Source organism: Mytilus californianus, unplaced genomic scaffold (assembly GCF_021869535.1).
Source record: "Mytilus californianus isolate M0D057914Y unplaced genomic scaffold, xbMytCali1.0.p SCAF_6, whole genome shotgun sequence".
Lineage (NCBI taxonomy): Eukaryota > Metazoa > Mollusca > Bivalvia > Mytilida > Mytilidae > Mytilus > Mytilus californianus.
Window position 1 is genome coordinate 15297958 of NW_026262712.1, and position 27307 is coordinate 15325264.

Below are 27307 nucleotides of genomic sequence, written 5' to 3' on the forward strand. Positions count from 1 at the left end.
AAAATCCTGCATTACATTTTGCAACAAGAAAAAATTGCAATTGAAATCATTTCTTATTACTTCTACTGCAGTATATTCTTTAAATAAATCAATTACTTTCAAAAGCAAATAATTACTTTAACCAGGTTTTTTCCCAACCCAGGATAAAGGGGGGGGGGGGGGGGGGGGGGGGGGGGGGGGGGGTGTTCCAACTATATGTCCCCATTCAAATGCATTGATCGTCAAAAAAAAAGAGGAAAAAAAAGGGGGGTTCCAACCCCCCAGAACCCCTTCCCCTGGATCCGCCACTGAATCTTCAGACATACAAGCAGATGTCATCCACATTATTCAAACTCAGTTTTTTCAGATATCCCAATATTCTCCATCTACTGTGGATTCATTATTATTCATTGGGTACCAATTATCATGAATTTCTTGGATAGGGGCAAACCACAAATTTAAATGTTCAACAAAGTTTGAATTTCATATAGGCTTGAATGGAAACGTTGGCAAAACCATGAAAATACAAATTTCTTCAATCCATGAAAATTGGAAAGAACGAAAATAAATGAATCTACAGTACTATAGAACTGACTATCACTAGGTAGTTAACTTAAATTTAAGGAGAAATGCAATAACTCTAAAAATACAGTGCCTGCTACATATGGTTTCAAAATCATCTTAATATTTCATACAAAAAATTTGTCACAGTAGATTCCTCCTTTGGATCCATCACCTCTATGATGAAAAAGATGCTGTGTAATTATCAACGAGACAGTAAGCTAACTTCTGTCAGTCCAGAGTTATGCCCCTTTAATTTCACCAGTTCATTATAATGAACATCTAGAGGTCCTAATAATGTAATATCAATGGACAAGCACCCATCTCATATGTGGTATTGCCTTGAGTCAGGACAAACTGAATTTATTCCTCAGAACACCAAAATTCTGATCATGCTGATAGCAGTTGAAAAATATTATTAGAAATCATATCAAAACAACAAATCAGACAAAACAAACACAACCTTTAATAGAGTGCACTGAAAAAACATTTTTCAAAACAGATTAGTTCTTTGTTCCTTCTACAAGGAGCAAAACCCATACATACTGTATAGTATAAAATATGATCATGTGGTATGATTTCTAATTTTCCACAAATAATAAAGGTGTTGATGGTTTTTGTGGTAACTCTGTTGCACTAACAAATATTTTTGGTAATTCCTAGTATCCTTGTTATGTATCATGCTTTTAAGCAACTCAAATAGTTCATCCAGATGCAATAATGGGCAATCCTTGAATCATGAAAAGTACTAGTTACTATTTCTTATCATAGCTTAGTACTAACCTTGTCTGAATACCATCCTGCCTTGAATCCAGTATTGTCATGTCCTATAGATAACTGAGTACAAACCTTGTCTAAATACCATCCAGCCTTAAATCCAGTATTGTCATGTCCAACCTATAGATGACTGAGTACAAACCTTGTCTAAATACCATCCAGCCTTAAATCCAGTTGTGTCATGTCCTATAGATGATTGAGTACTAACCTTGTCTAAATACCATCCAGCCTTAAATCCAGTATTGTCATGTCCTATAGATGACTGAGTACAAACCTTGTCTAAATACCATCCAGCCTTAAATCCAGTATTGTCATGTCCTATAGATGATTGAGTACTAACCTTGTCTAATTGTCTAAATACCATCCTGCCTTGAATCTAGTATTGTCATGTCCTATAAATAACTGAGTACAAACCTTGTCTAAATACCATCCTGCCTTAAATCCAGTATTGTCATGTCCTATAGATGATTGAGTACAAAACTTGTCTAAATACCATCCAGCCTTAAATCCAGTATTGTCATGTCCTATAGATGATTGAGTACAAACTTTGTCTAAATACCATCCTGCCTTAAACCCAGTATTGTCATGTCCTATAGATGACTGAGTACATACCTTGTCTAAATACCATCCTGCCTTGAATCTAGTATTGTCATGTCCTATAAATAACTGAGTACAAACCTTGTCTAAATACCATCCTGCCTTAAATCCAGTATTGTCATGTCCTATAGATGATTGAGTACAAAACTTGTCTAAATACCATCCAGCCTTAAATCCAGTATTGTCATGTCCTATAGATGATTGAGTACAAACTTTGTCTAAATACCATCCTGCCTTAAACCCAGTATTGTCATGTCCTATAGATGACTGAGTACATACCTTGTCTAAATACCATCCAGCCTTAAATCCAGTATTGTCATGTCCAATTCGGAGTCTTTCTATTCTTCCTAAACATGGAGTTTTCAAAACAAATTCATTTTTACTGGAAAATAAGAAAACAAATTATAATGATACACAGAACACATAATTGAATCAAAATAAAAAAGGTATTAGAAATAATTAGAGATTTCTCATCCCCTTGAAATTGATTATATTTCATTTAAATATACAGTTAACTCTCGTTGTCTCGAACTCGGTTGACTCGAAATTTCGGATGAGTCGAAGTTTTCCCTTGGCTCTGAACTTTGTTCCATATAAATGTATGTAGTTCGACTCCTGATGATTCGAAATTGGATGAGTCGAAATTTCAGTTGACTCGAACTAAATTTACGGTCCCATGGTTAACAAAAGCATTCAAAATTCATTATTTATCTCAAACTAATACACATATGTCAAAGCATGACCTCGGGGATTAAAATGGATTGAAGAGTTAATCTGATAATACACGTGTAATTACATTTCCGGTCACTGACCACTGTGAAAAGGATTGAAATAAAAGAAAACGAAAAGAAATGTAAATTTTCTAAATTTCTTGTATACGAGAATGAACAATTTTGTCAACTTTAAATAACGCTTATATCGATTTGAAATTACTCTCTCAGCTAAAAAATCACCGGACAAAATTGTAACTGTACATAGAAATAAATAAATAAGATATGAAAAATGTTATAATAAAAGACCATAACATACAGATACATCGATTTGAGACCATAATATCGATCTCCTACCCATATTCATTCAGAATTATTTTAGCTTTACCAAGCTAAGCACGAGTTGTGTCCCTTGGTCTGTCAAACTTCCGGTTTTCGTTTGAGTCGAACTACGGTTATCTCGAAATATTCCTCTGGTCCGGTGGACTTCGAGATAATGAGAGTCACCTGTATTTGTTATCTATTTTTCAAAACAAAAATATGAAAAAATAATTTTCTTCGTTTTTGGAAATATGACTGTTTAGTGGATATCTAAATTATGGTTCTATACTTTGCACAAAACAAATCAATTGATAACTGCATGATTATTCAATTATCCACAAGATCTACAAAAATAAGTACCATACACATACAAATAAATTTACAATAATTTCAAATTGTTTTATCTCTGAATGCCTATTATTAGGTGCTAAAGCACATTTGAGGTACTGTTGATTCATTTATGTACCAATTTTTGTGGATTGCAGAAAAATGGTATTTCAGGGATAATTGATTAGGTGGTTTTGCAAAATAGTTTGTATACAAGCCTAGTCATTTTATAATTTGTTGAACATTTAAATTAGTGGTTTCCCATAAACCACGAAATCAACTAAAAATTGATTCCCCACAAATAATACTGAATCCACAGTATTCAATATCAATAATTTTGGCACACAAATCAAAACTTATGCAGAATGTTATTTTGAACTTTGATTTTGGGAACTTTTATAGCTATATCATAACTGTAATGTTTGAATAATAATACATAAAGCAGCAGATTTTGTGTGTTTAATTCCTAGGATATTATATTGACTTTTTGATTATACAAGGAACATCTGCAAACGTTTTATGATGGCAAGATTTACAGGTTGTAAGTCTGGGAATTTTAAATAAAAGAATAATACTTAACATTTTTTTAACTTACTATCATGATGTTTGGAAGATGTACCACTTGTATATCTTATAATTTAAAGCTAAGAATGTTGAGAAAAATCCACAAATAGAATAGTTTCAACAGTCTTACAGGACACTATAAAAAGGGAGATAACTCTATTTAACATAAACAAACCTATTTCTTTTGAAGGCTTTCTTCAGAAAATTTTCTCCTGAGTCTCCCATTTCGCCAAACAATGTAACATATACATTAGCATCTGTGCCAGCTCCTGGCTTGTCACCAGTAAATAATGTAACATTGTACTTATAATCTGTCAAAAAACAAACAGTGGTAAATATAGTAACAGTATGAATATGATAAACTGGTGACAACAAATTGTGAATTAAATTGTTTTTTTTCAGTCCAAGGCCTTTTTTAAATTTTATGTCAGTTTTTGACATCTGCAAACCTGCCAACTATCCCGATTTATGGAGGATATCCCCCATGAGAGGTGTTGACCTGAATTTTGAAATTCTTTATAACATAAACTGAACACCTCAAAACAGGCATTCAAATGAGCCAAAAGGGTATTTAACCACATATATATTCATTTAAACAATATAGTAGTAGATTAAAAACAATTATGACAACATAAGAGGAGCATTAGGTCCTCTTGCGTTTAAAACCCCCCATGGAGATTTTGAAAAGTTAGCAGGTAACTTTAAATTTTCAGCTCTGATTGTTACTGATATAGCTTAATCAAGAAACAAACCATATACATTCATTTATTCATTAATGCAGACATAGATGATTTGGTCATACTGTGGATTCATTTATTTTTGTGGGTACCAATTTTTGTGGATTGAGAGAAAATTGTATTTTTATGGTTTTGCCAAAGTATGCATACGTTGAACATCTTAATTCATGGTTAATCTTTACCAATAATATCCACAAAAACTGGTATCCCACAAATATTGATGAATCCAGTAGCATTATATATATACCAACAGTTATTTGCATATTCATAGAAGAGCATTAACAGTATAAACATTACAATAAACAATAGAAAAAAATCATGCATACTGTGGATTCATTATTATTCGTGGAATACTAATACTCTTCAATTTCATGGGTATAGGTAAACCACGAATTTAAATGTCTAACTAAGTTCAAATTTCCCATGGGCTTGTATGCGGACCTCAGCAAAACCATGAAATCTAATATCAATGAAATTGCAATTTTTATTTAATCCACAAAAATTGTTACTCACGAAAATAAATGAATCCACAGTATTACAAGAAAAAAATGATCTTAATTCACTACTTACCCTTGCGAAGTGCAAATTCGTCTTTACTACCGACCAAATCTCGACTGATTTTGCCATCCCCTTCTGTTCTTGATAACCATTGACCACATGGGAAAAAATATCTCCAGTGAGGATTCTTTATATCTGTGACAACAACCTACAACATATATTTTAACATTTTCAATCAATACCTATATTTTTCAATAATTCCATCAATAAATGTCTGTTTTTCTGTGTTAACATATATTTCAAAATCAATGAAGAAAAACATTGAAATGAAGTAATGACTTCTGCATCTGGTGCAGAAAAATTGGTACCGTTTAGTTTACTTTTCTTTGGGATCTAAGTGCTATTATAAATTACTACAACACAGTTACAATTCAGCATTCAAGTTTTACCCAGAAATACCAGAAGCTTGTGAAGATTAAAGAGAAATACTCATGAAATTGAGCTAGAACTTAAAACTTTTTACCAGTGCATATTTTTCTATTTGTATTTTTGTATTAACTTTTCATCTGAATAACAAATTAAAATAAATAGGGGTGTGGTTTTGACAATAGCAGTAATCAGAAATAAAATCAATAATAAAAATTTTGGATAAAATCTAAATGAGAAATCACTCCAATAGACGTGTCAAACCCAGAAAAAGTCTTGAGGTTACCATACAGCCTTGACGGATATTAAGTATTCACATATTTTTTGTTTCCTTTATGTCATGTAACTCCATATGGAAATGCAATACAAAAAAATCATACCAAACCTTATATCTATTAGTATTTTTAAAAGCATACATCAGATATGTATGTTTATTGCTACAGATAAACTGGAATTTTAGTTTGTGGATTTAACATGAACATAGATCTATCTTAATCATTTCACAAGAAGAAAACCCATCAACTTTATCCTTCATTTGAATTTTGTTAGTGACCAACCTCTGCAATGAGCAGGCCCTCACAACAGACAGAAGGATCTAAACACCTAAAATACAAATAAATAACTTAGAAGTACTCACCCTTTCAACATACCATCCTGGCATAATTCCAATATTGTCATGTTCCAAACGTATCTTCCTCATAGGTCCAACACAATTTGATTTGACTTTAAAAATTGTACTACTGTTTTGTTTGAATTCACTTTTTCCTCCTTTTTTCAATGAGATTTTCTGTGTGATTCCAGATTTTCCATATATAGTTATAAAACAATTGGCATTTGTTCCTGCTCCTGCTTTGTCCCCAGTAACAATGAGTATTTCATAGGCTGTGAAAATAAAAAAAAAGTTAAATTAAACATCACCAGAATACAAAGTTTTGTAATACATGTCGTTAGTTAGTGTTTTCATTTGTTCCATCATAAGATATGTTTCAGTGTTTTCTTTTGTTCCATCATAAGATATGTCAGTGTTTTCATTTGTTCCATCATAAGATATGTCAGTGTTTTCATTTGTTCCATCATAAGATATGTCAGTGTTTTTATTTGTTCCATCATAAGATATGTTTCAGTGTTTTCATTTGTTCCATCATAAGATGTTTCAGTGGTTTAATTTGTTCCATCATAAGATATGTCAGTGTTTTCATTTGTTCCATCATAAGATATGTTTCAGTGTTTTCATTTGTTCCATCATAAGATATGTTTCAGTGTTTTCATTTGTTCCATCATAAGATGTTTCAGTGGTTTAATTTGTTCCATCATAAGATATGTCAGTGTTTTCATTTGTTCCATCATAAGATATGTCAGTGTTTTCATTTGTTCCATCATAAGATATGTTTCAGTGTTTTCATTTGTTCCATCATAAGATGTTTCAGTGGTTTAATTTGTTCCATCATAAGATATGTCAGTGTTTTCATTTGTTCCATCATAAGATATGTTTCAGTGTTTTCATTTGTTCCATCATAAGATGTTTCAGTGGTTTAATTTGTTCCATCATAAGATATGTCAGTGTTTTCATTTGTTCCATCATAAGATGTGTCAGTGTTTTCTTTTGTTCCATCATAAGATATGTTTCAGTGTTTTCATTTGTTCCATCATAAGATGTTTCAGTGGTTTAATTTGTTCCATCATAAGATATGTCAGTGTTTTCTTTTGTTCCATCATAAGATATGTTTCAGTGGTTTAATTTGTTCCATCATAAGATATGTTTCAGTGTTTTCATTTGTTCCATCATAAGATATGTTTCAGTGTTTTCATTTGTTCCATCATAAGATATGTTTCAGTGTTTTCATTTGTTCCATCATAAGATGTTTCAGTGGTTTAATTTGTTCCATCATAAGATATGTCAGTGTTTTCATTTGTTCCATCATAAGATATGTCAGTGTTTTCATTTGTTCCATCATAAGATATGTTACTTTTTTCAAATTTCTGCCAGTTATTTCAGGACTTAAAATACACATACATATGAAGAGCAAGAGGACCTTTTTGGGGACTACAGGACTGGGTCTGTATCTTTGAGGGAATTCGGGACTCTGAATTAATGAAAACATTTTCAGGATACTGGAAAGAATGCTTTTATTTTCAAGAATTCTGGATTCAGTGTTTATTTTTTTCAAGAATTTGGGATGACACTCCCTCCAACCCCCAATCACGTGCTATTTGCCATTATTCACATATAATGCACCTAAAATACATACTAGTATTAGAAGAAATCATAGGATAGAGTTCTCTGGAAAGTTGCTGGTCTGAGTGGAATAATGAAAACCATTTATTTACAATAAACACCCATCTCTTTTTCTTTTTCACATGTTCTATTTCTAACTCCTGTAGAAACCAAGCTTCCTCTTTCGTTTTGGCATTGGTCTAAAAAATTTACAAATTTGTTGTTATTCTTAAGTTCAGAAAGAAAATACAAATTGTAGTTGTCTGGTAATAATACAAACTAATTTTATTAAATTTATTTGTTCAGTGTGTGTTCACTGGTGTTAATATGTCTTTTGAGTTAAGCCATTTCAATTGATATTTTATAGTGTGTCTTTCTATGTTGTGATGTTACACTATTGTTTCAGATAAGGGTGAAGGTTTGGTACCATTAAAACGTTTAAACCCGCTGCAATTGTTTGCACCTGTCCTAAATCAGAAATCTGATGTTCAGTAGTTGTCGTTTGTTGATGTGGTTCATAAGTGTTTCTCGTTTTTTATATAGATTAGACCGTTGGTTTTCCCGTTTGAATGGTTTTACACTAATAATTTGGATGAGTTGTCTCATTGGCACTCATACCACATCTTCTTATATCTAAGTAAAGAAAGATCAAAGAATTTCCTATGTCTAAAATCTTTTATTTTCTTTTTAAAGCCGTTGCTTATGACATAGTAATTGATTATTACAAAATTTATACAATAGAATTAATATATGGGAGACAACTCATATTTAACCAAATAAACATTCATGATTTTGCTCAATCTAAATTAAAATATGGGAGTCAACTCATATTTTACAAAATAAACATCCATAAATTAGCTCAATCTAAATTAATATATGGGAGACAACTCATATTTTACAAAATAAACATCCATAAATTGGCTCAATCTAAATTAATATATGGGAGACAACTCATATTTTACAAAATTTGGCTCATTTTAAATTAATATATGGGAGACAACTCATATTTTACCATATAAACATCCATAATATGGCTCATTTTAAATCGATATATCGGAGACAAATCATATCTTACAAAATAAACATCCACAATTTGGCTCATTTTAGATTAATGTATGGGAGACAACTCAAGAGTTCCAAATGGTGAAGTTGAAGTCATCCCTTCGTAAATTTTACGGACGCCATCACGAGTTGGTTGACCGTTATGGAATAACTGTTTCACAGATGATATTGGATATGTTCCTTATGTCGCAACTACAATACCCTCCCTTTTCACGAATGTGACTTACCGAATTAAACTATTTACCGGATTTGTAATAACATAAGTAACACGACGGGTGCAACATGTGGAGCAGGATCTGCTTACCCTTCCGGAGCACCTGAGATCACCCCCAGTTTTTGGTGGGGTTCGTGTTGCTTAGTCTTTGGTTTTCTATGTTGTGTCATCTGTACTATTATTTGTCTGTTTGTCTTTTTATTTTTGGCCATGGCGTTGTCAGTTTGTTTTTGATCTATGAGTTTGACTGTCCCTCTGGTATCTTTTATCCCTCTTTTACCAAATAAAAGTCCATAATTTGGCTCACTTAAAATTAATATATGGGAGACAACTCATATGTTACCAAATAAACATCCATGATTTGACTGATTTTAAATTAATATATGGAAGACAACTCATATTTTTACAAGATTAACATCCATGATTTTGGCTCATTCTAAATTATTATATATAGGAGACAACACATATTTTAATAAAAGTCCATGATTTGGTTCATTCTAAACTAATATGGAGAAAACTCATATTTTACCAAATAAATTTCCATGAATTGGTTCATTTTAAACTAACATATGGGTGACAACTCATATTTTACCAACTAAACATCCATGATTTGGTTCATTTAAATGAAATTTAATACTTCTTCCTTACCAAATTAAAGACAATTTACGCTGGGAAACCTAATGTCAATATTTTTATGATGGCAAATGTTTTAAACATATTCAATTACTACCTGATTAGTAAATGAAAAGTGAGTGTAAATATATACAAACCTCAATATTAATGGACTTTAAATCCCCAATTTCTGGTCCTCTAACTTTAAAGATATGAGTACTTCCTTTAGCAAATCTGTAAGCTACATCTTTATTTGACTTGACAGAACCTGCTTTCTTTGTTAATCTGTGTTTCTTCACTTTTCCTTTTGTTCCTTTCAATGTTATAAACACCTTCAAGAAAATAAAATAAAATGCAAAACCAAAAATCCTTGGCTTTTTAAATATGGAAAACAATTAATAATTTTCACTCTCTAATTCATTTGTGAAACAGGAAAAGAACAAGAAAAACTTACTGACATTAAACAGACAGGTGCAATGTCAGTTTCCCTAAACCATTGATAAACTACAGAACCTTAAGAAGTTGAAGAATTTATTGTTTTTTCTCAAGTTTTTTTCATGACCAGATTGCATGGAATTGTCCAAACACAGAATTTCAGATCTGCATACATGCAACTTTAGGCAATATATTCCATAAATTGTACAAATTATTAGGTTTTTATAGATTCAACATTATGTGGTTACCAAGGATCCGGAAATTTTCCCAAGTCATTTCGGTCATTTTTTTTGGTGATGTAATAATATAGTGATGCACAATAATGCATTTTTCTAAGGGTGACAAGTCTTGCACATGGACAAGTAAAGTCCTTTTTTGTGAAGTATTGGGTCAAACAAGTGTAACTGTACCTTGATCTAACAGTAACAGTGATGTCTCTGAGTTAGAAACTACACGAGGAGACGTTTTGTTGTTTTGTATTGCATCACTGAGGTCGTATGCATAACCCTTTAAATTTGCATAAATTAAAAGAGGAATAAAATACGGCATGTTTCATCATTTTGAAATAAAGTTATGTAAACCAATTAATAAACTGTGTTGAGCTTCTTATTGCATGTACAAGATATCGTTTGTATTGTTCAAATTGCTGCTGTTTGGATGAGTGTAAGTGATTACCTAATACACATCAAGATAATGTGTATTCACCTGGTTTACGATATGAGGATCAAAAAGGGGAAACCATGAATTCTGTTGGTCTTTACAGAGAGAATGTATGGCTTCACTTGGGTAAAAATCGGAAGTTTAGCCAGGAAAACAAAAGAAAGGATAACGCCCATTACATTCTGTGAGTAAGATGGTTTCAAAAAATCGGAAGTGCAAAAAAAACAAAAAAAAATCGAGATTGTTCATTCGCTGAGTATATTTCTTAAATAGGCTGTATGGCTTCAAATCTAAATTACGTTATTTAGTTTTAATTCCTTTTTTAAACATTTTTTTTAATTCTGCATTCCTATAAATTATATGCTTTACCACTTTTGCAAATCTATTAATATCTTTATCTGCCATTTCCTACCGAAAAGTTAACAGTAAAATCGATCTTTCAAATAAGATTATCAATTAACCCATGTTGATCCCCATTTTCCATGCGCAAACTCAGTAAACATAAATCTATATTTAACAAACGTTGACCAAATCAGCTGATCGATTATAAATGGATTATATGTTATATTTGGATAAAAATAGACAGATTCTCGGGTCAACAGTGTTATTTGTCTTCTTTAATGAATAAAATAATATCTGTTTGGGAATATCTAGGTCAGAATGGTTAAAACGTTAAATTTGATGCACAGCAAATCGCCATATTGTTTTTATTGCTTAACAGGTGTTTACAGGTGAGATTTGTGTACATGGCCTTTATGGCTTTAATCAAGACAATAACGACACCCAAGCCGAATTCAAACTTCCTGGACATTGATTACTATCCTTACTATGTAAACAAACCTAGTGGCTTGAACCCAGACTTACCCCACGCTGTGACTCGACAGAGTCCTGTACATTGTTTTTACTTACATTATAGAATAAACAACAGACTAATGATAAATATTATTAAATCACTAACACAAATCAATAAAATTTTTATTTTGTCTCAAACAAATCTATTTTTCTTGATGACCTGAAAACAAAAATAAGTTCAAAATGGCGACCGATAAAAACCCTGATCTCAATGAAATGACCGAAATTATTTCTGTAAAAAAAAACAAAAAGACGTAAATCCCAATAAATCATTTCGGTCTTTTCAGTTTCCAAATCGGTCATGTCTGGCATATATGACCGTTTCCGGACCCTTGGTGGTTACTCAAAATTTATCTTTGTAAATCTGGCAACAAACTAACTTTAAAATATTAATAAAATTTTTCCTACTCCTAGCTGCATTGAAAGAAACAAAATCCATAAGCGCAAACCTGAGGTAGTGTATGACACAGAAATATTTGCTGTTTTTTATGATTAAAGTCCCAGAACTCTGGAGTGACAAATTGGAAGATCTTAAACATTATAAAGTGTTTTATTTCTGTACAGTGAGAAAAGCATACTCGAGTTATTGTACCACATGGAAAATCCTAATACCGTAAAAGGATGAACATAATGATAACTATATCTAAAGTAATTAGGCATGTAACACCAATTTCAATTGGATGACGTCTTCCATCAATTCTAGTTGACAGTCGGAGTCATTGGCAAAGACGTTGTGCAATCACAGTCAATGTTTACATGATATTTGAAATGTTTAATTTTGAAAATTTTAAGAGTATGGCATTAGAATAGGAATAACAGTATTGTATTTGAAGAGTTGCTACCATCAATTTGGAATTTGACGGTAGCCAACTATCCTCCATTTCTGTACAGATGATTATCTACCTTTGAGTCAGTACCACATCCCTTTTTATCTCCTGTCGTCACAGCCACTTTATATAGAACAGATTTATCCCCTCCGTCATCTTGTCCTTTTATCCTCCTCCGTGAAGATGATCGTAAACTAGGTGAGGCACTTGATGGTCTGTTCCACATATTTCTCTATAGATTAAACAATAAGTGAATTGAATTAAAAAGATAAGACATATAAACCTGAAATAAATTTTCTCTTATTGGGCCAGTCAATAAGAAAATATATCAGACTTATGAAAAAACAGATGTCTAGCACATAAGATCTGATTCCCACAGAGCATAATTTCTCCGTGGGAATCAGATCCAGATTTTACTTAACCACCATTACAAACTTTTCATTAATTGCACCTTGGGATTTGGATCCCTCTGCGGTTTCAAATTTGGATACCCGATGTGCCTTAGAAAACTCAAAACCAATGTTTATTTTTTATCTATTACAAATCCTAACTCTAGTTATTAATTTGTAGTCTACGTATACATATGATTATAATTCTTTCGTTATAATTATCTTAATATGAAAACTGCTTCGAAATTTTTTCATTGAACAATAAAACAGGCTTAACAATCATCTTGGACAATTAACTGGCAGTGTTCTTACCTCAGATGTTCTTTGAACGCTAACAAATCTTCTTTCAAAGTATTCCAACAGATGTGGATCATTCATGGGATCATAAGATGGAAGTGGGATAGTACAGCGACTGTCTGATGGGGTGTTGTTAAATAATGTAGAATTCATATAGGAGTAATTTCTTCTTGCTGTAAATATAAATGTATACATATTAGGGTACTGTAAATACACACAAGTATAACCATGGACATGAAGTCAAACAAAACAGTAAAAAACAAGATGTACTGTGAGCTTACACTGAGCTATTGTTCACTAATTATACCCCTGCAAGATATGTTTTTGGCAAACAGGAGGTAGAACATAGAAGGTACTAAAAACGTATCACACTGAATGACATAACCAGAAGAAGCTTGGTGGGAAATTGTTCCATTCAGATTAAGGGCTGGACAAACAGAGGTAAACCACTAAACCCCTTTCATTGGAGCAGGGGAATAAATATGTAAATTTTACAATTGTGACTGTTAATGCATTGAAGTCAAATATATAGTTTCACAATCAAATAGGAGAAAGGTCTGCATGTAGGTTTTTTTCCCCATATCCATCATCATAAAATAGTCCCTGCTTCTGGTTAAAATGAAGCTGAAAAGCTTTTCTTTTATCACTTTCATTTCATTGCTAAAAACTGTCAGTATAATAGCCATATTAAGTCTTTTTATTACAAAATATATAAATCTTTCAAGTTTTTATCTGATCAAAACATCATTCTTTGGAAAAAGTAGTTTACTAAGGTAGAAATAAACAGTCAAAATTATAGGTGTGTGGTTTGCAGACACCTTGACAAAATAAATCATGTGAAAATTATTATGCAATCAATTTCATTGTACAATAACTTAAAAATTATATAGCTTTCAATATGGGTTTATACGAAAATTGTTTAATATGTTTTAAGAAAAATTCTGTGTGATACAGACTGTAGTTTCATATACATCCCTAACAAGGGTCAGAAAAAAATGTTAATTTCTGCATATATTAAAATCCAGAACATGTAGTGCAATTCTACAGACAAAAATAGACAAAAGTATCTAAACTTTATTTGATGTTTTTGTAGATGAATGCCAATACTTTCAGAAAGGGTATCACTCAAAAGGATTGAAGTTCTACTTTGGAGCAATTTAATTTCCATTCCAAGAAAAGAAAATGGTTAAGAAATATAAGAGACAATTTCATTTCCTAACTATTTATACTTTTTTGAAGCTACATATATATGTATACTAATATTAAAGATTTAAAAATGAAATTGAGAGAGAGAGAGAGAGAGAGAGAAGGATAAACAGAGGGAGAGGTTGTTATTTTAGCAACCATTCATTTATACATTGAATTAGAATTCATGTCCTGAATTTTCATTTATACACAATGTATCAGTAACAGTACCTTTACTTATGCAATGTTATCTAATTAGAGACCAAGTAAGACATGAAACCATTTTATAATGTCTTGAGACTTTAGATTAAGTAATAAGTACATGTAAATGATGATGATCAAGAAGATACTCAACTAGACGGTCATTATAACATTTGGCTGTTATAGTTTTAGCTGAATTAATCTAGTAACTAGCTACTGCCACCAAATGATATAGTTTTAACGGGATTAATCTAGTAACTAGCTACTGCCACCAAATGTTATAGTTTTAACGGGATTAATCTAGTAACTAGCTACTGCCACCAAATGTTATAGTTTTAACGGGATTAATCTAGTAACTAGCTACTGCCACCAAATGTTATAGTTTTAGCGGGATTAATCTAGTAACTAGCTACTGCCACCAAATGTTATAGTTTTAACGGGATTAATCTAGTAACTAGCTACTGCCACCAAATGTTATAGTTTTAACGGGATTAATCTAGTACCTAGCTACTGCCACCAAATGTTATAGTTTTAACGGGATTAATCTAGTAACTAGCTACTGCCACCAAATGTTATAGTTTTAACGGGATTAATCTAGTAACTAGCTACTGCCACCAAATGTTATAGTTTTAACGGGATTAATCTAGTAACTAGCTACTGCCACCCAATGTTATAGTTTTAATGGGATTAATCTAGTAACTAGCTACTGCCACCAAATGTTATAGTTTTAGCGGGATTAATCTAGTAACTAGCTGCTGCCACCAAATGTTACACTCTCATGTTAGATACCAACCTGCATAAGGAGCATTTGGTGCAGCATTTTCTGCTAGCCTTGTCATGTAGTGCTGAGGTGTTGGGATGTGAGGTTGTTTGTACACTGGTGACCTCCACGGCTCTCCATAATTTCCTGCTGTTACTCTTCTTGATGGTGCTGAAAATATATAAATGTGTATAATAGTAAACAAGTGACATTCCAAGGTATCAATGTTATGTCCTCAATTACTAACACTGTAAAATAGGTCTTATCTGATAAATTGTGAAATTATACAGGCTGAACTTTTTTTTTGTTACAAATGTATTGCTATTTTGATAACGCCACTTTAGATTATATAAAGTTGACTGAGTATTTTTAATTTGTTAACAGTTTTACAAACTTTTGATATGAGCATTCCTGTAAAAAAAAAAACAGAATGCAGAAAGAAACATGTATTGGTCTCATTTTAATTGCCCCTCATGCTGAATGTACTGATAATGCTTAAAAAGCATATACCATACATGTATAAATATATAGGACAAAACAAGAGTATTAGATTTATAGGTTCATTACGGTAGGACATTACCCATATTCAGAGGCTGATGTAAGGGGGGGCATCCTTATGAGCTATATTTATTGTGAATTCAGACTTTTCACATATTCCACTCCAAACTTTGTCTAGAAAATTAGACTTTCCATGTTTAGCTTTCAGATGAAATTAATAGGCCATACAAATATTTGCATTACTCTCTGTCCTTGTGATTATCCTTGTGAGCCCAACTTTTAATGCAGAACATTTGCTATCAATAAAAACTTCTACATGTTCTATTTTATATAATTAATAATTTCAATTCTCAATTCAGATCATCGATATCTGAAAAATTTGTTTCATAAAATGAAATATACATTTTTATTGGACCATTGATAATTCTACTTTGCATATTTTTTCCTGTTGCTAGTCTAAGGAATTCAATAGCAGTTTCCATGAACAGATCCAAACAAATAAACATGTCAAGGAATTGTGGGTTTTTTTTTCCCATTTAAAAGCATAATATCTATTTTAAGATTGTAGGAGTAGTTTATGTTTATAAGCATTAAATTCTTCAATATTACTGATGAGTGACCTTTAAGTATAAATAAGTCAATTCCTTTAAACCAACCAGGTATAATGATTTACTTTCATTGTGTGTCTCTTCATTGAAATTCAGTATTAAACATCAAACATGACATGGACAATAACGAAGTCATTTAAATTTTCTATGCAGCCTGTATTGGTTAATAAAATCAAACAGGTATCAGTAGACTGCTTTAGTTCAATCATCAGTTTTTCAATTATGACATAAAAATGCAGTGTATGCAATAATTGTTACGGATTGATGGCTATCATTATGTATATATACAACCTGCTTAAATATGGCTTTTAATATTATCTCTCTTTAATAAAGTCTGAAGTTATAAATAAAATGCTTTTTACATTCTTGTCAGTTTCATATACAAAGGTTTCTCACTAGGGCGAGTCCATGAGTCCTCAGGGCGAGACTCGTGAAAATCTGTCTGGACTCATTGTTTTCAATACTGGTGGGTCCAAAGATGAATCAAAATTGTAAAATGTTGTGTCTGGGACAACTGAGCACATTATAATATGACATTATATCACAATTTGATATCAAAAGTTTAAAAGTTATCTCAATTTGATGTCATTTCCATGCTCTTTTTTGTCATTGAGACTTGCAGATATAATAAATCATATAGCAATAATATTTCATCTTCACACTGTTGGACTCACCATGGTAAAAACAAAAAACATATCTCTGGACTCGGCTTCAAAAATTCTTATTAAGACCCCAGTTACAACCATTTACTTTTTTTATAATCTCTTCATTTCATCCAGCAAAATTTACATGTGCTATCTCCTATCTTGATAATTTCATACAATTTGTATAGCAGTTTTTGGCATTTGGATTTTTTCTATTAAACCTCTAGAGTTTGTGACATTTAAAATTTTTGTGTTATTTTATTACCTTTTGCTGCATTTTTTCACAGAACATGTGCAAAAGGACTAATTGATTGTTGTTTACAAAATGTCCAGTTGCAAATATTCTATGCATATTCAGGACTAGTACAAATAAACAATAGGTAGATTGTAAGCTCTGTAAATTGGACCAACTATGAAGTGGGCTGACTCTTGGACTGATACTGTTTAAAAAGGGTATGTTTGATTTGGGCATAAATTCTGTTTACAACAAGATATGCTTGGACAAAATATATTTGATACATATACAATACCTAAAATAAACTGGGTTATAAAATCATTAAAATACATGATTTTTCCATAGAAACTTCAAACATCGAAGTCTATAGCTGAATTCCACAAAATCAGGCTGTATTTTTATCTTATCAGCTTTAACAATTTTTGTCATGGTTTCAGAAATAATTTACACCAATCAAAAGTGTTGATGACTGATAATTAATATAAGATAATGACTATTACTAGACTAATGTGACACTACAGCTTGGATGGATTTGACTTTTTCTAAAAGTCTACTGTGGAAGTTGTCTTTCCGCCCCTCCTCCCCCCTGGCCCATACTATGGAGCTGTTTCTTTTGCCTGACTATAAGACTTACAAATACAATCCCATTGGTATAATTAGATAACAAATCTTATTTAACATATCTGCTTCATCATTTGAGTCAATATGAGCGTGAGCATTGACCACCACAGGGCACACATATTGGACAGGGATAAAAAGACAAAATCCACAGTGTACAATGACAAGTTTTACAGCAAGTCAAACACAATGAGCTGAGATAATAGAGATTCTTTCTATCAACTCCATCATAACTATGAACCAATTTTGTTAATTAGTTATGTCACATAGCTTTTGGTAATGTCTAATTACTTTGTATACCATGACAGTATGCTTATCAAGAGATATGTGTATCAGTTAAAAAGATCAAAGGCCAAATGTTCAAGTATCAGATAACAAAAATCAACAATTACAGTTATAACTCAATTTTGAACATGGCCTATTTAACATTACTAGAAATACACTGTTGAAATTACAATACAGAAGCCTTAACAGAACTATTGCAATGCAAAAGCAATTCATCATTAGATTCAGCAACATGAAATTTACATGATCAATTAAATGACATATCCATTTCAGCAAATTAATGTTTTACTGCAATGTCATTATGACAGGTAAAATTACAGGTAAAAAAGAAAGTAACGTCCGTCCTGTCGTGTTACTTAGTGATTTTTCAGACTTTTCTTCATTCTATATACAAATCAATAACTAATGTAGCTTTATAGCACAAAGTATCAACAAATGACATTGATTTTCTGTATTTACATTAGAAACAAGAGGATAAATAATTAAGGAGATTTATTTCCTCGTTAAGCATCTTCTTGGATGTTTTATCACATTTGCCAGTATTATAACAATACTATCTATTTTATAATCAAACTATGTTTATAGAACAGGTTACAATAACCCAAATGTAAGAGTGTAACAGGCTACAGTGACCCAAATGCAAGAGTGCATTAAAGAAAAAAAAATATTACTTTTTTGAGGGTTTTGTTTTATTGTTTAGTAGCTGTCTTAGTGACATGTACATGTACATGAAGTGTAAATTCTGTAATACTTATTTCTTTGATAAATAACGAATGAAGGTAAATCTGAGAATAAAATTTGGGAAAAAGGTACATTGTGTGTGTACCATTAAAAGTATTGATTTTAACCAAAATTCCTATAATAAATTATTGCAAAAGTATGGAAATTTTATGCCATTGAAGAAACTTATTTTTTATTAGGTTAAAAACATTATGTTACATTCATCTTCAACCACGATACATCTTAAATAATGAACAACTGGAACCAAGTTATTAATTGTATTCATGGACACTGCCTTGATAAATTCACATGAATCTATCCATTTGATTTATTAGCAAAGAATAGTCCGAGATTGTTTTTAAATCCTACATCCTTTTTGGGGGCCTTGCTAGGGCAAAAGGCCTGGTCTTACAGCCTAAAAGAAAGCATTACATTTTGGCTTTTAATTGTAAAAGAAGTGAAACAAAGGCTGTACATGAACGTCAGAAGAAATTGCTAAAATGGTTAGAAATGACTTTATATTTAAAGGACCAATTCCCTTTATTGCTTCAAGTATGATCAACATGGCCACTAGTTTTCACTTTTATCAGACTTCAAAATTTCTCATTAGTTCTATGTGTCATACACTTACCTGAATAAGGTCTGCTCCTGAAATTTTTGCTAGTTCCAAATGGAGGTTTAGGTTCATAACTAGGTACACCAGGGATTGGATGATCTGGTATAGTCAGACATCTTTTAACTGCCTCAGAGTTGGTAAATGGCTGTTGCATTTTAAACTGTAATAAAAGAATCTGATATACAGTTTTATATTATAAATATTTAGTATCTTTGTTAAGCAACTGTGCTTTAGGACTAAAAAGTCTGTATTTGAAAATAAATTCCATACCCCTTAATATCTTTACTTACTTTACTAAATATATCTTTACATTTTTACCAACAATTCTAAATTGGCATTGGCTGTGCTCATTGTTGAAGGTCGTATAGTGACCTATAGTTGTTAATTTCTGTGTCATTTGGTCTATTGTGGAGAGTTGTCTCATTGGCAATCATACCACATCTTCTTTTTATATTTATTATGGAAGAATTTCTACAGGAATGCATGTTCACTGTTTTGCAGTTTGATATATTAGGAACACAAACAGTGTGAGGATGGAAGGGACATGTTCATAATCTGTTTGAATTTGGATTTTTTTACATTTTTTGTACCCATATGATATTCAGTTTGGACTAGTATATTGGTCCTATGTGGTTTAAGGTAATGAATGCTCCTATAATGATGTCCTCAGTATAAAATAAGGAAATGTGATATGACTGCCAGTGAGGCAATTAACTGTTCAACAGACAAGGATGTAAGTAACTGAGGTCACCATTGGCCTCAGGTTTATTATTAAGCGTTAGTCTTTGTAAGAATCAGTCAATTTTGAAAAAAATCAAAGCATGGTCGAAAAAACACACCGACCTAACCATACTATTTTGAAGTTACCCTCATTCTGAGTTAGAAATGGTAGATCTTTCATTTCTGCGTGTCTGGTAACTCGAGAAATATCTAGATAATTTTGGTTAGAATGATAGCAAATTACAGAGTTAGCTCCCCTTATTTGTTAATTTCTAGTGCATTTCAACCAAATTATATCTTGAATTACCAGAACTGGAAAAGAAAACGAATGTAACATATTGGTGCACCATTATACATTTCGAACATAAATTAATGTCAACTTGAGTGGGTTTTTGTTTGTCATGTTTTCACTACTGCCTGGTTCTTAGGCAGATAGGCACTTAAGTGTTCAATATTTTTATTTCAACTGTTAATGTTATAATTTTGTTCTTCTTTGTTTGGTCATGAATTAACATTAATTGTTGACTTGAGTCTTAATTTTCCTTAGAAAAAAAATAAATGAATGAATTTTATGTAACAAATTGAATAACCAAAACCAAACCTGCATATTTTTGTGGGTTCGTATAACCATAAATTTTAATAGTTACAATGTATGTCTGTAATTCTATATGTTCAATTGATTTAATAAATATCTTGAATATGGTAACATGAAGAACTTTGAACATGTTGAATAAATCTACATTGAATGAATATAAAGGTAATGACTAACAAATTAACAAAAATATCATAATTTTTTTTTAAATAAAATTTCATATAATGCAAAAATAATTTGAATACATCTAGTACTATCATGGCAGTAATCCATTGATATACATATTAATTTATATGTATTTTAATATGATATCTCTTGTCGATTATTTTGGATATTTTCTTTTTGATGCTAGATTTCTATGTAGGAAATATTATAAGTGACATAAATAAAAATTAATAAAAGTAACAAAATTATAAAGAATTCTGTGGTTCAAATATTCAGGATAATCTTATTTTTTTTTTTTATTTGGTATAAATTATGTATAACATTTATTACAAGTGTTCCTGCTGTGGATATAGTAATTATACATTGTTAGCTCTAGTTTAACAGACTATATATGCAGCTGTCAGCATTCGGAAAAGATGAAAGCTATGCAAAATTTTAGGGTTGACAGTTAAAATAAAACTTACAATTTAGTTGCCCAAGTTTGACTTATTATTTTCTTAATCTCGGTTTATGACTCTCTCGGTATTCTTCCTCTCCATTTATGACAACATTAAAATTGTTCCTTTTTTCACGTGTTTTCCAATAAAATTAACTGAAAATACAGTTGAGTTGATACTTGTTTGTAAGCGTTGCCAAAGATTTTCCACGCATGTGCAGACAACGCGCACCTGCTTCCGGTTAAAACTTAAAGTTTTTTGGAAATAGTTCCCTTTTCCGTGAATGTCAACAAGCAGACACCTAACATTATTGTTTCCTATCTTTACTTTTCCAAAGACGAATGATCTTAAACCAAACTAGTTATCGCTAATGCAAAACTGAATTCCGTACATTCCTGGGATAGTTTTAATCAGAATTACTTCCCTTTACGCGGAAAATTTAAAGAATGTTACATATTTTGGACATACGGAGCCCGCATTAGTTTTTATTAAAAAAAGTGTATGTGTGTTACATGTCGTGTTTTCTTTCCAACTAAAAAATATGTTTCTTTCTCATTTATATTTAAAAATATAAAACTTAATTAATACACATTTTTGATGTTTTCTTTAAACTTTCTAGAAACAAGAGTGCACTCCCTGAAATGTCTCGTCTGCTTTACTGACCATTGATTTTATGTTGAAAGTCTTTTCTTTAAAAGATTTTACAAAAAGTATCACATAAACTTAACATCTTCAAATATCTATGACGATGAGATCAAGGTCAGATAAATCTTGTCAGACAGACATATATACACCTTACAATTTTTTTTAAAAACCAAATATAGTTGGAAACAAGACGTTTCGGTCGTTTCGGCCATGTACCACTTCGGCCATATAATAAAATTAGTTTCAACCATACTTTTATTTAATCTTAAAAGGGATTTTGTTATATAAACTATGATTTATTTACCTTTGATAACTTTAAAAATTAACTTTATTACACTTTCAGTCCTGATGTTTTATAAAAGAAAAACATTAGTGTGTACATCTATTAACTAGAATAGACCTCTTTGTAAGTAATATTTGAAAGTTAATAAGGATTTAATAACAGATAACACATACCATTATTTTTTATAAATGGTGTGAAAATAAGTACACAATATTTAACTTTGAAGTTGTAATCGGTCACATTTCAAAAAGAATAATGGTCATAAAGAGCGCTAAACAGTCCCAAGCTGAGCACAAGCTTATGCATTCATTCACTGTTTTGTAAAAAAATGCTAAAATGATATACTCAATTGACTGATTCCTTTGATATGCTGTCTATAGTACCTATTTCCATGAGTCCACTGCGAGGCATTTGGAACTTGTTGAACTGCATGTGAAGTTAAAAAAGTGAACTATGAAAAAAATATTTGGTCTCTGGTAGAGAGTTGTCTCATTGGCAATCATATCACATCTTCAATTTTTTAATATATTATAGACAAAAAGAATCGATGAAATACATAATCATTGAATTTCAATTTCTCTAAATTAAGTCTACAGAATTCCACAAATTCGTTTTCTTTTTGTTTCTTTTTTTCACTCTGTTTTTCTTTAAAAACAAAACAATAAGGCGACAGTCTTGTTTTCAAATGATCAAATTAAATTACAAGTTGATTGGTTTATTATGAGACACACGCCTTTGTCAATCACTGAGACACTAGTTTTATCACTTTTTAAAGCAAAACAATTTTTTTTTTATCGATCATTTGGCATATATATAATAGATATGGGGGTATATATTGGGGCCGGATCGACATGAACGCTATATTTTGATTTTCTCTGTGACATTTTTCGTACTTTGCATCGATTCATACTTTTCTTTATTAAGAAAGTCTATATCGCATATAAAGAAATATTTACCTACATCTTATTTTTTTATTCAAAACATTGATAGGCACGGACTTTAAAAAAAAAAAACTGTATAATGGACCAAAACGACCAAGGCCGAAATGATGTATGGCCAAAACGTCTCGAAAGCAACTATATGGTTTGACCTAATGCTTACGGCATGGACATATATTAGTTATGTTATATGTTAGCTATACGTCCTTGCTTATGGTAATTGAAAAACAGCCCAAAACACAAAAAACTTAACATTCACCAATGAACCATAAAAATGAGGTCAAACCGTCAAGGTCAGATGATACCTGCCAAACAGACATATACACATTACAATCTTTCCATACACCAAATATAGTTGACCTATTGCTTATAGAACTTGAAAAACAGACCAAAACACAAAAACTTAACATTGACCAATGAACCATGAAAATGAGGTAAAGGTCAGATGAAACCTGCCAGACTGACATGTACCTATTACAATCATTCCATTCACCACATACAGTTGACCTACTGCTAATAGTATTTGAGAAACAGACCTTATCGCGTAACCCATGAAATGAGGTCAAAGTCAGGTGGACCCTGTCTGACGGATATGTGGAGGTTGCAAGGAACCCATATACAAAATATCGTTATCCTATTACTCATTATAAGTGAGAAATTCACCTGATAAAAAAAAGATAATTTTTTTTTCAAGCAGTCGCTGAACCATGAAAATGAGGTCAAACTTAATTTTTTTTTTTGAGGTAGAATTATCAAAATATTCTTAAATAAGCTGAGGACAACCCCTGGTTTGCAAATTTCAGGGGGGAAAAAATAAAGAATAGAGAAAAATATATATATTAATTAAGAATAATGGGGTGCTAAATTATAGAGAATAGAGAATAAAGGACAAACCAAATAAAGAATAGAGATAATGGTCTGTAAAATAAATAAAAAATAAACAAATTGCTTACATCCACTTTATTTTAACTTTGCTGGATAGTTGTCTCATTGGCAATCATACTACTGACATCTCCTTATTTTTATATAAATGAATAAAAAAAAGAAATAATAAAAAAAAAAGAAATAATAAAAAAAAGAAATGTATGAACCCCATCCAGACCCTCTCATATGTTAAGATCTCTTATCCCAGAATATAGACAAGATAAATTGTGACTAAATTTTAAGAGTGTTTGACATAATGTGGTACAGACATTTGTTAAAAATTGAATATTAGACCTCTAGAAGGCATATACCAGTAACATCTCACTATATAAGTTTTTCTTATAACAAAGAAAACTGCTTAGTGATGAAAAGTCTCACAAGTCCTCTGAAGTGAAGTTTCTTTCAATTATTGGTTTCAACATAGTTTTTACACACATATTGTCTTACTAATAAACAACTAAGTCCTTCTCTGTGTGGTTGTATTGGTTGGCTAAAAAAACCTAAAGCACTGTGACTAAATTGTTACTAATGAAGTTAACTATTCAGGGGGTGCCTAGCATGATCTTATCCTGACATATTTTGGATTTAGTTTATTTTCAACAATATTTTCTAGTTCATACAAATAATGAATCCAGTAACTCCACTTCTTTGTGAATCATGACCCTAGACCTGTTAGACCTATTCCATTTAAACATAATTTCTACCATCAAAGACGGACAGTTCCTTGATGAATCAGCGATAATAAATTTCTATAGACTTCTTTTTATTTTATTCATCTTTCTGTTGATTATCCTATTGTTGACAAAAGTTTTACAAATAAATTGTGCTGCGATTGTTTCTCGTTGGAAAATTACAGGTAGGTACAGAATTAACAAAGAAAATGAACTCCTAATTCACTCAATAGAAATGAATGTAAAAATAAATGGAGAATATGTCAATGAGCCACAGATGATGCCCCCGCTTGCGTATGACGTTATAAAGGGACATAACTAAAGAACTGTAAGTGACGCCACCCAAAAACGAACTTGATCTGTGTTTTATGGGGATAAGCATTGTGTATTAGTTTCTTAACATTTGGTTGAGGCTAACTAAAGTTAAGAGAATGGAAATGAAAAATTCAGCATTTTTTCCATTTATGAAGGGCACAACTCCAGAACAGTAAAATTGATGCCACCAAAATTTGAACTTGATATGAGTTTAGCGGTAATGAGCATTGTGTATAAGTTTCATAACATTTGGTTGAGGCAAACTCAAGTTAGAGAACGGAAACCAATTTCAGGATGTACGTACAGACAGACGTAGGGACAAGCGTAAACCTTAATGCCCCCCTCCCCTACGGTGGGGGCATAAGATGTGGTATTATTTCCAATATCCAACTATCCACCGGAGTTCAAATGATGTAAATGTAATCAATTATAGGGTACCATACAACCTTCAACAATGAACAAAACACATACTGTATAGTCAGCTATAAATGGCCCAGACATGACAAAATCTGAAACTTTTCAAAAGAGACAACTAAAGGCCTAATTCATAACAAAACAATTTACAAAGACCTGAACCAATGACAACCAATGAATTACATGTTCCTGTCTAGGCACATAAAAGAATGTTGCAGAGTAAAACATTGTTTTGAGCACTCAACCCTCCCCTAACCTGGGACAGTGGTTTAACAGCACAACATAAGAACAAACTGTAAAAATTAGTTGTAAATGAATAACTCAATAGATTGGTACAAAGCATGAAAAACAACAATTATTAAAACAATAGATCCAAAACACCTATATAAGATTATTCAGTTACTGGAAGCTATTTCAAAGCCAATTACAACTAATTAACAAATCAGGTTCTTCCAAGGTGTATCTTATCAATCAATACACATCCAATTGATTTAGTGTAAAGAATCATAAACAGTCTGATTAATAAATGACCTTGTGCAGCCAGTAAAGTCGACAGAGAAATGAAGTTCAGGACCTTAATATTCTTCTTATATCCAGAGAGTCAGCATTCTAAATAGAATTAAGTAACCACCTTTAGCCAAGGGGAGACAAATTAAATTTTCCACTTTTGATCTCTCTAAACAATTTGATAAGGGTAGAAGCTTTCTCATTCTACATATTTTGTTCTTAATAATTCCCTTTCTTTTGTTATTTGCCATGGCATCGTCAGATTTCCTTGGACTAATAAGATATGAATGTCCCCTTGGTATTATCTGTTTTGTATTTACACACCCTAATGATTAACGAACAACTGTATTTGAAAAGGTGCCCCTATTGATTTAGAATTTGAGTCACAAAAGTAGCTTTTGCTGAATAGAGCTATTTTATGCTTCAGATTTTGAAATCTCAGTAAAACTGTGTTTATCAGACATTCAGATTGTAATAAATGAACAATAATTTACATATGTAGTTAAAGATAGTTGTTCATTAGAAGTGAAACCCTATCCTAGCCATGTGGCAATCATAGATTTGATGGCAAACAGTAACAAATAATTTACATAAAAGTTGTCTTCAAATTTTCATTTTAACCCAGTCGATGACAACACCTAAAAAGATTTTCAACAAAAACCTTATATGGGAGGTTGTGACTGCCCATTTTATACCAGGTATTTTCTACTTCACTGCTAAACTGTCTAAAACACATACTAAAATTAAACAGTAAATAATCCCATTGGGTAATAAAATTACTGAGCTAGTTAAGAAGGTAAGTCAGCTGGAAGGCATGTCACCCTACCCAAACACTTTATTCTGACTCCAAGCCAACCAGCCTTTGCTCTTACTCCTAAATGATGTATGCTTAGCGGAGAAGCAGCAAATACCAATTTTCACATCTTTGGTTTAACCCTGCCATAGTTCAAACTGACAACCTCCATCATTTGAGGCCACCATGCTACCTAAGACAACATAGGACTGACATATGATGCTTTATTTAAATACTTTACACCCTTGCCAGGTTAGCATCCCTTTGTCTCACTCTCTTCAACAACTTGTTGCAGACGAGACAAAAATGATAAAACAACAGACATAAAAAAATAACACTACACACAATCATCAATTGGTGCTCCATTAGGGATATCATTTAAAAGATATTTAAAGGATTTTTCACATAATTTTACTAAAACTTAAGGTTCCAACATCCTTACTTTTACATCCAAGACGATTCTGGTTATCGTC

General features: G+C 31.6%; 1 protein-coding gene across 1 annotated transcript in view; it reads right to left on the reverse strand.

Annotated features, from left to right (window-relative positions):
- The window catches only part of LOC127706893 (lipoxygenase homology domain-containing protein 1-like), a 73905-nt gene extending 52349 nt beyond the window's left edge, over positions 1-21556 (reverse strand). The window contains exons 1-11 of the mRNA XM_052211618.1: positions 21372-21556; positions 19446-19590; positions 15240-15377; positions 13076-13233; positions 12451-12606; positions 9759-9932; positions 7747-7912; positions 6135-6379; positions 5144-5279; positions 4012-4147; positions 2194-2296 (exon numbers count right to left, since the gene is read on the reverse strand). Of these exons, the coding sequence (XP_052067578.1) occupies positions 2194-2296; positions 4012-4147; positions 5144-5279; positions 6135-6379; positions 7747-7912; positions 9759-9932; positions 12451-12606; positions 13076-13233; positions 15240-15377; positions 19446-19584 (1551 nt within the window). The 5' untranslated portion in view covers positions 19585-19590; positions 21372-21556. The remainder of the gene's footprint in view (positions 1-2193; positions 2297-4011; positions 4148-5143; positions 5280-6134; positions 6380-7746; positions 7913-9758; positions 9933-12450; positions 12607-13075; positions 13234-15239; positions 15378-19445; positions 19591-21371) is intronic.
- Between the last annotated feature and the right edge of the window lie 5751 nt (positions 21557-27307).